This window comes from Corvus moneduloides, chromosome 22 (assembly GCF_009650955.1).
Source record: "Corvus moneduloides isolate bCorMon1 chromosome 22, bCorMon1.pri, whole genome shotgun sequence".
Taxonomy (NCBI): Eukaryota; Metazoa; Chordata; class Aves; order Passeriformes; family Corvidae; genus Corvus; species Corvus moneduloides.
The window spans coordinates 7,184,639-7,198,918 of record NC_045497.1 but is presented as its reverse complement, the minus strand read 5'-3'; the positions used below and the strand labels follow the sequence as shown (position 1 = coordinate 7,198,918).

Below are 14,280 nucleotides of genomic sequence, written 5' to 3'. Positions count from 1 at the left end.
GACCAGAATTGATGGTGCTCTTTGGTTTCCAGCTCTGAATTACCTGCTCCCATCAAGTCAGTGAATTTGCTCTTGGTTTTGGTTTACACAAACTCCACATTTTATAAAACAATGTGAGGGACAGGAATTGTTTGTTCTGGCGATTCAAAACTTGGGTGTGCTCATTGTCATGGAATCCTGGGATGGTTTGGGTTGGAAGAGACCTTAAAGCTCATCCAGTTCCACCCCTGGCCATGGGCAGGATGCCTTCCACTAGACCAAGTTGGTCAGGGCCCCTCAGAGCTTCAGTAATTTTGTTTAAACAAATTATTTCACTTATTTAACTTCAAATAATTTGTTTTCAAACTCTAGGGCCCCTTTTTCTGGGTTTAATTCTTGATTTTTTTTCAGTCTTCTGGTGCACTTTCAGTGGTGCTCATAGCCCATGTCACCATTAACTCCTTTCGTGACCTGTATCATCCTGGGCCCTAAGATAAAACTGGCAGTGATGGCACAACTTAAAGAGTTTCTTTGTGATTCAGGCTTTTTTTGGGGCAGCAAATACAGGAGTTTGGGGAAAATTTTGAGCATCGGTTGGGTTTTCAGGGAGCACATCTGGTGGTGTGACTTTCCAAAGAGGGATTTATCTAAAAATTTGATTTTTCTGGGCACTTAAAGGCGTGGTTTGTGGTGAAAAGGCTGCTTACAAAGGTTAAAATGAATAATGAGCTCTTGGGAGCCTCGCTGTGGCAGAAAACTCTGTTCCTGGTTCTCTCCGTTCCCACAAGGTGTCAGTAGAAAGACAGAATATCCCCAAAGCTGGAATGTGGTCATTTCCTCCTGGCGGCTCTGCTCCTCTGGACTTTCTCCATTTCTTGGGGATTCCTGAGGCTGTTGAGCAATGAGTACCTCTGGAATGGAAGCTGAGATCCTTGTCCATGGATCTCGGTGTATCCAGGGGGGGTTACTGGTTGCCATCCAGTTGTTCCCAGTGTATTGTCCTTGGGTGGGGGGGGGGTGGCTTTGGTACTGTAGAGTGTTTCTGGAGGGACTTTTTTGGGGCTATCACTCTGATTTTGAGGTTCAGGACTTGTTGTTGACTCACTGCTGGCATTGGCTGCCATGCTGGGATGTGTTTGGATAATTTAAGAATCTGGAAACCCTGCTCCCTCTGGGCTGTCACCTGCGGGGAGAGGTGCCAGCCCCGGGATGTTTTGGGTCTTTGTGGAGCACTTATTGAGTGACTGGTCCTTTCATCCAGGTTTGTTCAGCTGGAGCAGAGGAGGCTGAGGGTGAGCTGAGGGCAGAGCTCATCCCAGGCTGCAGCTCCTCTGGAGGAGGATTTTATCTCTGCTCTCTGGGACCAGGGAAAGGATGTGAGGGAAAGGCTGGAGCTGTGCCAAGGAGGATTAGGTTGGATCTCAGGAAAAGGTTCTTCCCCCAGAGGGTGCTGGGCACTGCCCAGGCTCCCCGGAGAATGCGCACTGCCCCAAGGCTGCCAGAGCTCCAGGAGCATTTGGACACCACTCTGAGGCACAGGGTGGGATTGTTGGGGTGTCTGGGCAGGGCCAGGGGTTGGACTGGATAACCCTTGCGGGTCCCTTTCAGCTCAGGATATTCTGTGGTTCCATGGTTCTAGGTCATCCTCTTCTTAAAAAAATCCCCCCGGCCATCTCTATTACGGAGTGCATGGACGTGCTTGTGCTGGAGATGCTGCACAATCCCAAAGGCTTCTGTTGGGCTGCTCCAGGTCTCTAATGCGTCCCTGCTGCAGGGTTCTATGCTGCATCCCTGTGTCTGTTCCCCAGGCCTCTGCTTTTCGTCAGAGTTCTTGGAATCATCATCTTGTCAAATCCAACCATTCCCCCAGCACTGTCAGGTTCACCCGAAGTGCCACATCCACATGTTTTATGAACAATTCCAGTTATGGTGACTCTGCTTCTCTGGGCAGCTGTGCCAGTGCCTGACCAGCCTTTCCATGAATATCCACCCTGAACCTCCCCTGGCTCAGCTTGAGGCCGTTCCCTCTCCTCCTGTCCCTGTTCCCTGGAAGCAGAGCCTGACCTCTCCCCGGCTGCCCCCTCCTGTCAGGGAGTTGTGGAGAGCCAGAAGGTCCCCCTGAGCCCCATTTTCTCCAGGCTGAGCCCCCCAGCTCTTAGCTGCTCCCCATAGGATTTGTGCTCCAAGTCTTGCTCCCCCTGTTGTTTTTGCAAAACACCCGGATGTCTCATCAGGCATAGGATGATCCAGGGGATCGGCCTGGAGAAGGAGCTTTGTGGAAAGACAGACCCTGGTCTGCTGGGATTGTTAAAAATGTGGGCAAGGCAAGAGGACAGGATGGTGGTTGGTAGCTTTTGGAAGCATTGAAAGGAGAGTGGGAAGGGGCAGCTGGGGACAGTGGCTGGTTCAAGCCAGTGGTACAAAGGAAGGGCTTGAGCTGTGAATGATGCAGGGCAAGGGACAGGATCTGTCCTGAGACACCTGAGCTGAGAGCTGGGGAAGGGAGCCTGGAGACCTCTGAGTGGGCTCTCAGGTCTGAGCACACTCCCTCTTCCAACAGCAGGCAAACGGATCAGAAACTCTGCTTGGTCTGGCATCACTCAGAGCAACTTGATCTGCTAAAAGCTGTTTCATAAAATCATGGCATTATGGAATGGGTTGGGTTGGAAGGCACCTTAAAGCTCATCCAGTTCCACCCCCTGCCATGGGCAGGGACACCTTCCACTATCCCAGGGTGCTCCAAGCCCTGTCCAATGTGGCCTTGGACACTTCCAGGGATCCAGGGGCAGCCACAGCTTCTCGGGGCACCCTGTCCCAGGGCCTCACCACCCTCACAGCCAAGAATTCCATCCCAATATCCCATTTAACCCTGCCCTCTGGCAGTGGGAAGCCATTTCCCCTTGTCCTGGCACTCCAGGCCCTTGACCAAAGTCTCTCTCCAGCCCTCCTTTAGACCCTGAGGATAATTAGCACTGGTGACTGAAACTGAGCAGTTTCTGAAGATAAAAAGTCAATCTCTCCTCACACATTTGCTCTGTGCCCATCCTGGGCTCACAGGTTCCTATAGGGAGCAGCCAAGGCTGGTTGATGCTGGGCCATCGAGCTGAGTGTCACCTCATCTGATACCTCTGCCCAGAGTGACATTTTTCCTTCCCTCCAGGCAGTTCCTGATCCATTTCTGATGCTCTCGCTGAACGCGCTGGGTGTTGTTGGAGGGCAGATCGATGGTGCTCCCAAAAGCCTTCCTGAAAAACAACTGGAATGGCAGCAAAACACAGTGCTGGGAGAGCCGCCTGGATTTGTTTAAAAAGTGGAGTATAAAGAATAAGTAGTCATGGTCTGAGCTTGTTGTAACAGCTGGGCTGGTTAAACACACCCAGCAGGTCTGGAGGATGCAAGGCTGTGGTGGGGTGAGGTGGCTGCTGTTTCTGAGAGTATTCTTGGGGTAGGAAAATAGAAATATTAATGTAAAAGTTGCTTCCAAACAAGTGTGGATGGAGGTGGGAGATGCCAGTGGAGCTGTGGTGTGACAGTGCCTGGGGCAGGGATTGGCTCTTCCCAGACATTGGATGGGGGAGGGAAAGGGCTTGTAAGGAATCAGTGGGGTTTACACACAGGTAACCTGTGCTGTGTGGGCAGACCCCCTCATCCTCACAAATCATTTTTTCTCTCCAGCCTTTGGAATATGTCTGGGATCGAATGTGATACCAGTTCATCCTGCATTGCAGGCTGGGGACAAGGGAAGCACTGGCAGGTGAAGGTGGTTCAGGGCACAGGGGGTCCCATCCTGGCTATAAACCAGAGCAGTTTCTGTTCATTTTAGCTGGAATTTGGCAAAACTGTGGGAGGAAAGTGCCAGGCAGGTTGGGGTTCAGTTTAGTGTGATCCATGGGCCCTTCCTGAGGCACACAGAGCAGTTTTGATCCTGCAAACTGCCTTGTTTGCTCTGCTGCAGCAGGAAGCTGCTGGGGAACCCTGCTTGACCCTGTATTGACCAGGCTATGCTTTGTGTCCCTGGGGAAGATGCCCAGGAAACCGCAGGGTGTTTTCCATCCACAGGGCTGGATGGAGCCGGCTGCGAAGCGCGGAGTGGAAACATGGGATCGATCGGAGCCTCGGGATGTGATTGTGCTGGGTCCTGTGTTAAATCAGTGCATGGGAGTGAGGGAAAGGCTTGTCCAGGGCTGTGTCTGAGAAATATTTGCTCTGCTGAACCTCTGCTGTCCAACTGTAGATCCTTGAGCAGGGAAAGAGTGGGAATGTCCCTCCTACCTCTATACAGATCCCTGCACTTCCCATCTTACAACACTTGGAAGCCTTTGTAATCTGGTTTGGGCTAGAAATTTGGTCTATTGCTTTTGGTTTTAATATGAATTACACAGGGAGGGTTTGAAAAGCCCTCCCCTGGCTCCACAAGCTGCTGGATCCAATGCAGGAGTTGCTGCCCTCACCATGCCAGACACCAAAGGTTCCTCATTTTCTCCTGGCAGGTAAATTCCATCCACACCAACAAGGGGGTCTTTTTAACAAGTGTTTGTTGCACAAACACAATGGTGCCCAGCCATAAACTGACTTCTGCAAGTCTTGTTGTCATGTTTTTGCCTTAGAGACCCTTGAATCTGGAAGTTTTTCCCAGTACAGAGTCTTCCAGGCTATAATTTTTGGATAAATGGTGAAGCACTGGCAGTTTAATTCTTAAAGATATTCAGATCTGCCTCCTTTCCAGACATTCCTTGGGAAAATAGTGATGCTCTCCAGGAGTGATCTAGTATTTTGTGTGTCTCCTGCCAAAGAAAACATGTCTGTGACTCTGTGTCCGTCTATTTGCTTTCTCTCCAAGATTGGACTTGATGATCTCAGGGTTGGAACTGATGATCTTGGAGGTCTTTTCAACCTTAATGATTCTCTGGTTCTCTCAGTATCTGTTTACTGGTGTTTAGTTTCCACCAAGCTGTACTTAGGGTTGAAGGGGCTGAGGATAAACCAGGTTGGAAGAACTCTGACTGAGGGGAGCAGGTCCTGTCACATGCTTGGCAGTCAGGGAAGGGTATGTGAAGAGAAACCTTGAGAGAGAGGGAATAGGGCTGAGGTAATGGATAGCAGGGAGTGGGAGGCAGTGAGGGAGTTGGGAAGCAGGAGAGACTTGAGGAGCTGTTGGGCTCCAGGAGAAATGGGGCTGTTGCAGTGAGGAATGTTTAGAGGAGGTGGGACAGATCTCAAGGAAATCCTGCCCTTTGTTTGTTCCTCTTCTGACATCAAGCCTTGCCTTGCCTTGCAGAAATACAGCTGAAGGAGGTGCAGGAGATGCTGGAGCAGGAAGGTTTATCCCAGATCTCCTGCAGCGCTACCAGTGAACAGGTCGCGTATTTCCTGGTGGAGCGGGCGGCGCTGCTAGGAAAGCTCGAAGTGGCAGCCCAGCAACTGGAATCTCACAGCATCATGGATGGACTCCAGGTACCTCCTGCTCTGTGGCTCTGGCTGCCTGAGAGCTTCTGGGAAAGGAGTATCTTCTGGATATTTCTGTAATGAAAACTTCTCCTGTCTTTGAGGCCACTGTGGAGTCTTGGGGTTGAAATACTTGAAGGAGCTACAAGAAAGATGGAGAGAGAGTATTTACAAGAGCCTGGAATGTCAGGACATGGGGGAATGGCTTCAAATGGACAGAATAGGTTTAGGTTGGATATTGGGAAGGAATTCTTCCCTGTGAGGGTGGTGAGGCCCTGGGACAGGGTGCTCAGAGGAGCTGTGGCTGCCCCTGGATCCCTGGAAGTGTCCAAGGCCACATTGGACAGGGCTTGGAGCAACCTGGGATAGAGGAAGGTGTCTCTGCCCATGGCAGGGGGTAGAATGGGATGAGCTTTAAGATCCCTCCCAACCCCAAACCAGTCTGGGATTCCAGGATTCTAAGTCAGCGCCTTTCTTAATTCTCACACTTTGCACTTGATTTACTCCCACATCTGCACAGGGACAGTGAAATGGATTAATTGTAATACTATATTGAGGAATTTGTGATGTGGTTGGGGTGAGGATCTTCACTGGGTAAGAATGACTTTCTCTGGGTTCAGGGGGAGCAGAGGAGGCTGAGGGCAGAGCTCACTGGTGGCTGCAGCTGCTCCTGATCTCTGCTCTCTGTGAGCAGGAGCAGGATCTGAGGGAGCAGCTGGAGCTGTGCCAAGGAAGGTTAGGTTAGATATCAGGGAAAGGTTCTTCCCCCAGAGGGTGCTGAGCACTGCCCAGGCTCCCCAGGGAATGGGCACGGCCCCGAGGCTGCCAGAGCTCCAGGAGCGTTTGGGCAGCGCTGCCAGGGGTGCCCAGGGTGGGGTTGTTGGGGTGTCTGTGCAGGGCCAGGGGCTGGACTGGATGATCCTTGTGGGTACCTTTCAGCTCAGGATATTCTGATTCTATGGTTCCAAGGCCACCAGTTTCCACCTACTCTTGACTTATGGCTGGAGCTGGAGTCCAGGAGTGCTCTGGGATTCTGGGAGCTGCTGTTTGTCCCTGAGCTCCCAAACACTGAGGACCTCAAATAGGGGTCAGGGCTCCTGCTCTTGTTCCTTTCTGTTTCTTCCTGCTGACAGGAATGGAATGACACAGCAGTTTGGATTGGAAGGGACCAGGGACACCTTCCACTAGACCAGATTGCTCCAGCCTGGCCTTGAACACTTCCAGGGAAGTGTTACAAATTTAATACTCTCTGTTTCCAACCAACCACAGCTTCTCCACAGTTCTTACACTGGGCACTCTTTCTGTGGTTTTAACCAGATATGGACACATTGGAGATGTGTTTTCCTGGCTGTCTCCCTGACAGGACTGATTACTCTCCCCAGTGATGTCATTGCTATCTGTGCCTGTGGAGCAGAAACTGTTGATTAAACACTCTATTGTTCCCGGGAGCATCCCACTTGTTTTGCAGAACCATTAGAGTTGCTGCAGTGTTACAGGTTCATGTGTTAATTGCTCCTCTTACTCTGTTTACTGGAATGTGTGGCCTTGCTTGTTCCCAGCTGGCCTGTTCCACTCCGGAACGAAGGGCTGGACACGTTCCTGTCTGGTACAGGGATGAATTCAGCTTTTAGCCAGACTGCTCAAGCAGAATTGATTGTTTTATTGCATCCCCAGGAAAGCAGAAAGGCGGGATACAAACCTGCCTCGCTGTGTGGTCAGCTCTGGGAAATCCATAGGGAAATGCCTTCTGGATTCATGGCATGTGCCAGCTCACTCACCCTCTGAAGTGCCGCATATTGATGGCAACCAATGTGCTGAGCCTTAGGATGCAGTGGAACCCTCAGTGCAGATGCAGTGGAACAGGAATGTGTAACTCCATAAAAAAGAGGAACATGGAGCAGTGGTCCAGGGAACCTCATGGAGTTCGAGTCCCTGTGCCTGGGTTGGGGCAATCTGAGAATGAGCACAGGCTGGGGGAGGAATTCATGGAGAGCAGCCCTGCGGGATGGATTTGGGAGTTCTTACGGAAAGCTGGACATGAGCCAGGAGTGTGTGTTTGCACCCCAAAGGCCAAACAGCATTGTGACTCTGCTCCCCTCTGAAGAGACCACCCAGCAGTGCTGCTCCAGCTCCAGGACCCCAGCATAGGAAGGACCTGTTGGAGTGAGGCCATGGAGATGCTCTGAGGGCTGGAGCCTCTTGGGAGCCAGGCTGGGAGAGCTGAGGATGTCCATCTGGAGAAAGCTCTGGAGAGACCTTAAGGCCCCTTCCAGTGCTTAAAGGTGCTCCAGGAGAGCTGGAGAGGGGCTTTGGACAAGGGTCTGGAGTGCCAGGACAAGGGGGAATGGAGGAGGAATTCTTGGCTGTGGGGGAGGTGAGGCCCTGGCACAGGGTGCCCCGAGAAGCTGTGGCTGCCCCTGGATCCCTGGAAGTGTCCAAGGCCACATTGGACAGGGCTTGGAGCAACCTGGGATAGTGGAAGGTGTCCCTGCCCATGGCAGGGGGTGGAACTGGATGGTCTTTAACATCTCTTCCACTCCAGGCCTTTCTATGATCCCATGATTCCAGGTCTCCCAGTGTTACTCTGACAAAGTGAGCCAATCACACTCAGTGCCAACACTTGGGGCAAAACTGAGCCCTCCAGCTCTCATGGGCAGGCCCAGGAGATCAGAGGTCTTAAAAAAGTAGTGAACCCACAGAACCCCCCAGAGTAGCTGGGAGAACTGAGGGATTTTCACAAGGGTTTGGGATAACTCCGGTTGAAACATCCCCGTCAAGTATAAGGCACGATAATAAAACCCCTTCTAGTCAAGATAGGTTGGAAATGAAAATCCCCCTCAGTGGTCCTGAGGGACACGTGTCAGTGCCAAGGGACACGTGGCCCTGTGCTGGTGGTGCTGCTCTTCAGGAACATCTCTCTGTGCAAGGCTGGCTTTGCTCACACCTGTCAGGCATTGGGAGCTGAATTCCCAGAGCAACAGGAATGCATACAGCTTCCTGGGGAGACAGAAATAAGGAAATAACACATTTTCCTCCTGGTGACCTGGCTCATAGTTGAGATTTCATAGAATCAGCAAGGTTGGAAATGCCCTCCAAGATCATTGAGTTCAACCATTCCCCCAGCACTGCTAGGGCCACCACTAACTCAAGTCCCTAGGTGCCACATCCACAGGGTTTTTGAATACTTCCAAGGGATGGTGACTCCACCACTGCCCTGGGCAGCCCATTTCAACATCTAACCACCCTTTCCCTGAAGAAATTTTCCCTACTATTCAAGCTAAACCTCCCTTGGCACAGCTTGAGGCTATTCCCTCTTGTCCCGTCCCTTGTTCCCTGGGAGCAGAGCCTGACCCCCACCTAAGGCATCAACATCACCACAGGGTTTTTCATTTCCATTGGCACGTTAACCCTTGTGCTTCAGTTCTGCAGGGAAGAGCTGGAGGGGGAACCAGCATTGCCTGCAGGAATTGTGGGAGATCTGGATGAGGCCCCACAGAGGCTGGTGGTAGCCCAGGAAGATATCCAGAGGGTGACAGAGGAGCTGGAAGCACCAGGCAAGGAGCAGAGTGGAGCAGGTAAGCGCTGCTCTGGTGGCCACTCCTGGCCTGCTCTTAGCCCTGGGTGGGGGGGGGGGGGGGTGCAGCCTGTCCTGTGTCCTCTCTGTTTGGAATGTGGGAAAATCAGTGCCAGGAGTCAGTCAGCCTGCTCACTAGGAGGTGGGAATGCAGTTGTTAACAGTCACAAATCCATTAATTCTGAGACTGGGCTTCTCTGGTCTGTGATGCATCTGCACAGTCTGGACTAATTTCCTATCCCTGGCTCCTCGCCAGGGAGAAATTTCTGCCCTAGGAGGGGATGGAGAGGAAATGATGGCTTGGTCTGGAAGCACAGTAGCTGAATTACCATGTGCACAGGGTCAGTTAGCAGAGCTGGACACCTCATCCCAGGGTTCTCCAGGTGCAGTTTGGGATGTTGCCTCCATAGGATCCTTAGCAAGTGCAGCAGTGGGGAAGTGACTGGGTACATTGTCCTTGCTGAGAATATTCCCTTCACCTCCTTGAAATAGCTGTTGACCAGCCCTGAAGTGTTACTTATTAGTAGGATTTTTTATAAATTCTGACTGTAGAAATAAACAGCTTTCTGGTGGTAAAGCTGCTCTTGGAGTGAAATGTCCATGGAAAATGTCCTTAGCGATACACAGGTGTCTAGATGCTCTCTTGGGGGGTTCCTTGCATTGTCCCCAAATCTGTGATGCAGAATTTCATTGGAGAACAGCAGTTGGGATGAGGTGACTCATCCCAGCCCCATGTGCCTTTCCAGGGACCAGCTCCCTTCCCTGGCACTACCTCGGGCAGGTTTAGGGCACAATTGCAGATCCTAGGGTTCCCCTTGCAGCTCACACACACAGCACCAGGACCTGAGAGCTCCTCTCCAGCCCCAGCAGCTCCTCTCCAGCCTCCAGCCCCATCATTCCCTGCCTTTTCATCCCTGTACTGGGTGGAGATCGATCCATAGTCCCCAGGGATGGGGTGAGTGGTGTGGCAGCTCCAGTGCTGGCTCTCTGGAGCACGGACGGGCTCCAGCCTGGGACTCTCAGAGATTGTAGCCTGCTCAGGGAAATCTGTGCTTTCTGAGGTGTCAAATGAATACAAGGCTTTGCAAACGGTGAGTAAGGGTTTAATGCTTGTTTTGTCTCTGGGATTTGTTGTGCTGTGTGTGCAAAATGAGGGTGACAGAGTCGCAGTGGCTTCCCTGGTTCTCTGTCTCCGCATGGCTTCTCCTCCTGGCGAGCTCCGAGACAGCTGCTCTGGGAATCAATTGATTTGCTACTAAAAACCTAAACTGGGATCACTGATCTTTAGTAAAACCCCCTTAAACAGCATATTTTGGTTCGGTGGTAACTTGTGTGCATTAGAGGGAAGAATTCCTGACCAGTTTGAGCCCAGTTAGTGGGATTTTGGCGAGGAAAGGCTTTAAATGCTATTTAACAAAGTGCATAAGGAATGTTGCGGAGTTTTTCCAAAGCAGAACTAGGCTGCCACATCCAAACATTGTTCTCCTTGTGGAATCACCCCTGTGGTCGGCCCTGAAGGAAGCTGAGGGGGAAAACCAGGAGAAGGAATGGGAAAATAGGGGGTGGTCAGGATTTTTGCAAGAGGAAAAGAGCTGGAATTTTATTATCCTTTTATCATCCTTTTAATCATCATTTTGGTATAATTTTATCATCAATCTGTGTAGTGATCAACATGCTTTTGAGTAAAATTTCTGTTCTGGTGGAAGATGGGGTTGGAAGGAGGTGATCTTCAAGGTCCCCTTCCAATCCAACCCATTCTATGATTCTGTGAAGATGTTCTTTGCTTTTTATTTTAAATGACACGACTGAAAATCTGACATCAGAATCCTTGTTTGAAAAAGGAATTTGTTGCTTTTTTTGAACTGGAACCAAAGAAAGAGATTTGTTTATTATTTTTTCCTGAATAGACATAAAATTTAAACTAAAATTTCCTGTGCCCAGTGTTAAGCTTAAAAGGGAAAAATTTTTCTTCCCTTTTCTCTAAGGAAATTTGTCTCCCTGTTTTTTGGGAGGAGATCAGTGTGTCCTCAACATGTGCTCTTAGTACAAACACCTTTTCCTATTTCTGCCCTGGAAATATTGGGAATCTGCATTAATTGGTTTTGGTATTAATTTAGTCATTGATCCAGGTTTGAAGGCTTGGTGTGCAGTTTTTCCAGTTGTAGCCATTCCATTAAATTTTAATGCCTGGACAACATGGATACGTTGGCTGGGATTGTGTTCCTGCTTGTGGCAATGATGGATTTTATGGTGAAAATTCAAAATGCGGCTGTTTGGGTTTTCCAAAGAGTTTGTGAAACCCGTATGAAATGAGGTGAGTGATTTAAATGAGGTTTACCTCCATGATCCAGAGGTAAACTGAATCACTGGAATAATGATGGAGAGACTGCTGTTGAATCTGGATCTCCAGGGACATCCTTTGCTGTGGGAGGGAGAGGGCGTGGATGTGGGATGTGTTCCCACGAGGATGTGGGGTGTGTTCCCATGTGGGTGTGGGATGTATTCTCAGTGGATGCGGGATGTGTTCCCATGTGGATGTGGGATGTCTTCCCAGTGGATATGGGATGTATTCCCACATGGGTGTGGGATGTATTCCCACATGGGTGTGGGATGTGTTCCCGTGTGGATGTGGGATGTGTTCCCATGTGGGACGTGTTTCCAGTGGATGTGGGATGTGTTCCCATGAGGACATGTCCATGCTGCCTCCCACCTTTCCCACGTGTGGGATCGGTGTGGGCAGGGCCAGGCCAGTGACCGCTTTCCTGGTGCCACTGTCTCCAGACAGGACTGAGCTCCAGAGGGCCATGGAGCACAACAGCCGGCTGGACAAGGAGATCCTGGCGCTGCGGGCGCGGGTCCAGACGCTCGACCTGGAGAGGAAAGCGTTCCTGGAGCTGGTGAGGATCCACCAAGCCAAGCCAACAATCGTGGGCTGGCTCCTGGAAGTCATCCCTGCTCCCAAACCTGCCCTGCCTTCCCCTTTTCCCTCCCTGTTCTATGCCCAGTCTTTCCAGAGCTGCACTTTGGCTGTGTTGTGGTTCATGGAGCAGTAAAATTTGGGAAGCAGGCAGAATGCAGCTCTGGGAGCTTCCTTCCATGCAGGAAGAGTTGGAGGGATTCTAACTGAGTGGGGGCTTGAGGATTTTGGGACACATTTTCCTGTGCCTGTGGAGAGGGATCAGCTCCCTGCTCCTGGTTGGTGTTTAGCCCAACTCAGGTGTGTAAACAGAGTAAGGAACACATGTGCCTTTCCCTGGACTGGATTAAAGAGTTCAGTTTACCTAAGTTTGTCTTTAACCCCTCAGGAGCTGGTTTGAAATCCATTTGAAATTTATGCTCATTTTTGATCCCTCTCAGCCCCTTTAGTTTTTAACTTGGCCACATTGATTAATTTGCTTATTTTCTGTGGGCTCTCTTAATGGAATGACTCACTATTACATTACTATTACATTATTATTAGTTAAATGCTCGGTGTCGTACAGCCAGGATTCTCTAAATGCCACCTAGAATTAAGGAACAATTAAGGAACTATCAGCCAGATAATTCCTTACTGAAGTTGCCAACAGGGAAGGGATATAGGAGTCTGCTTCCTATTAAAATGTGTCATTGGGCACAAAATCTGCTGCTGTTCTTATTTCCTGATTTCCTTAGATCAGCCTTTGAGAGCCTGGAATTGCCTCTGCCGTCCCAGCACTGAGAGTTCTTGGCTGTCTTGCAGTTCTCTCACATCAAATGAGTATCGTTAAATTAATACAAGTATCTCTGAGAATATAACTTTTCAAATAATATTTATCAGATAATATCTTGAATAGGATTTATTCCCATTTGAGGGGTTCAGAATTTTACGGTATTTTTTATAGTACAGAATTTTTTATAGTTTTGTTCCTTGCATTTAAAAAAGTTGCTGGTTCTTCCATGTCTGTCACCACAAACCTTGTGTTTACAGCATGGTCTCTTTCTGGAGCTGCAAAAAAACATAGCTTAGTTCAAATTCCTCTGTTTACTCTTTTTTTTATTCCCAATAATGTTTTCCTTGCTGTAGGACATTGCTCCTTTCAGTCATTATGGATACACACGTGTATGTATAGATTATAATAAAGTAGAAATATAATATTAAAATCTATTTATTTGTCTATATATGTCTATGTAGACAAAAACCATATAGATACATGTAACATATTGTGGTCACCAAACAGGAAAAAATGTAGCCAGACTGAGATCAGTTCCAGTCACATGTTAAGCTAAAAGCAAATTGCCTTTATTCCTTAGGAATGGGGTTTAACTGTTGGCACAGAAGTTGAGAACCTCTCAATTTTTAATTTATAGAGTAGAAAATGTAATTTATTACCAACTACATCAGCTCTGTGTCCTGAAAGGTGTTTTGTTGCCTGTGGGTTATGAAGAGCAGGGGAGGAGCAGGGTGGGCAGTTGGTCTGGGATGAGCTCTGACTGTGGGGTGAAGAGCTGCTGCTGGTAATGGAATTCCATTGATCTCATGGATGGAAGACACTGAAAGGTGTCCTCAGAAATAGCAGTTGGAATCTGACACAATGTGGGTGTGGTCAGGAAGCGAAATAAATTCAGGAAAATCACCCTTTAATGGATTGCACATTCCCACTTTCGCTGTTCCTTGTCTGAGGCCATCCGGCAGCTGGAGCAGCCACAGGATCTCAGCAATCCCTCAGGATAAGGAATAGCAATAAATTAATAATAAATATGAAAATGGAATGTTTGCCAAAACTCAAAGCGGGTGTTTTGTGTTGCAGGTGGAGCAGCTCAAGGAGGAGATCTGTGAGTACCAGCGGAGCGAGAGGCCGGAGCCTCCACCGGCCGAGGGAGTTGGAGCAGCCTCACTGCAGGTGTTTCCAAGGGCTCGCTCTTTGTCATTCCAGAAAAACAGGGTCTCCTCTGCATCCCTGACCCTAGCTGTCTGTGAGAACCTGGATGTTCTGTGGTTGGAGGGTTTTGCTCCTAGGGCCTAGAGATGAAGCTGACGTGACTCATGTTTTATTTCTGAGAGACGCAGGTAGCCTTGCAATCACTCTGTGCTCGCATGGGAAAGATGTGGAGCTGTTGGAGCTGAGTGAGAAGGCCAGAAAGATGCTCCGAGGGCTGGAGCCCCTCTGCTCTGAAGCCAAGCTCGGAGAGCTGGGGGGGTTCATCTGGAGAAAAGAAGGCTCCAGGGAGACCTTAGACCCCTTCCAGGGCCTAAAGGGGCTCCAGGAGAGCTGGAGAGGGACTTTGGAGAAGGGTCTTTAAGGTCCCTCCAACCCAATCCATCC

The 14,280-nt window shown here is 49.7% G+C and overlaps 1 protein-coding gene across 6 annotated transcripts in view; it reads left to right on the top strand.

Moving 5' to 3' along the window:
- Nucleotides 1-14,280, top strand: part of CCDC30 (coiled-coil domain containing 30) — a 34,939-nt gene that overhangs the window by 1,734 nt on the left and 18,925 nt on the right. For 3 of the 6 annotated variants that reach the window (XM_032131568.1, XM_032131569.1, XM_032131567.1), the window contains 4 exons: nucleotides 5,258-5,433; nucleotides 8,846-8,999; nucleotides 11,780-11,895; nucleotides 13,765-13,857. In XM_032131568.1, the coding sequence (XP_031987459.1) occupies nucleotides 5,258-5,433; nucleotides 8,846-8,999; nucleotides 11,780-11,895; nucleotides 13,765-13,857 (539 nt within the window). Of the gene's footprint in view, nucleotides 1-5,257; nucleotides 5,434-8,845; nucleotides 9,000-9,053; nucleotides 11,313-11,779; nucleotides 11,896-13,764; nucleotides 13,858-14,280 lie in introns of those variants that run through there. The other 3 variants (XM_032131572.1, XM_032131573.1, XM_032131571.1) reach the window with 3 other exon arrangements.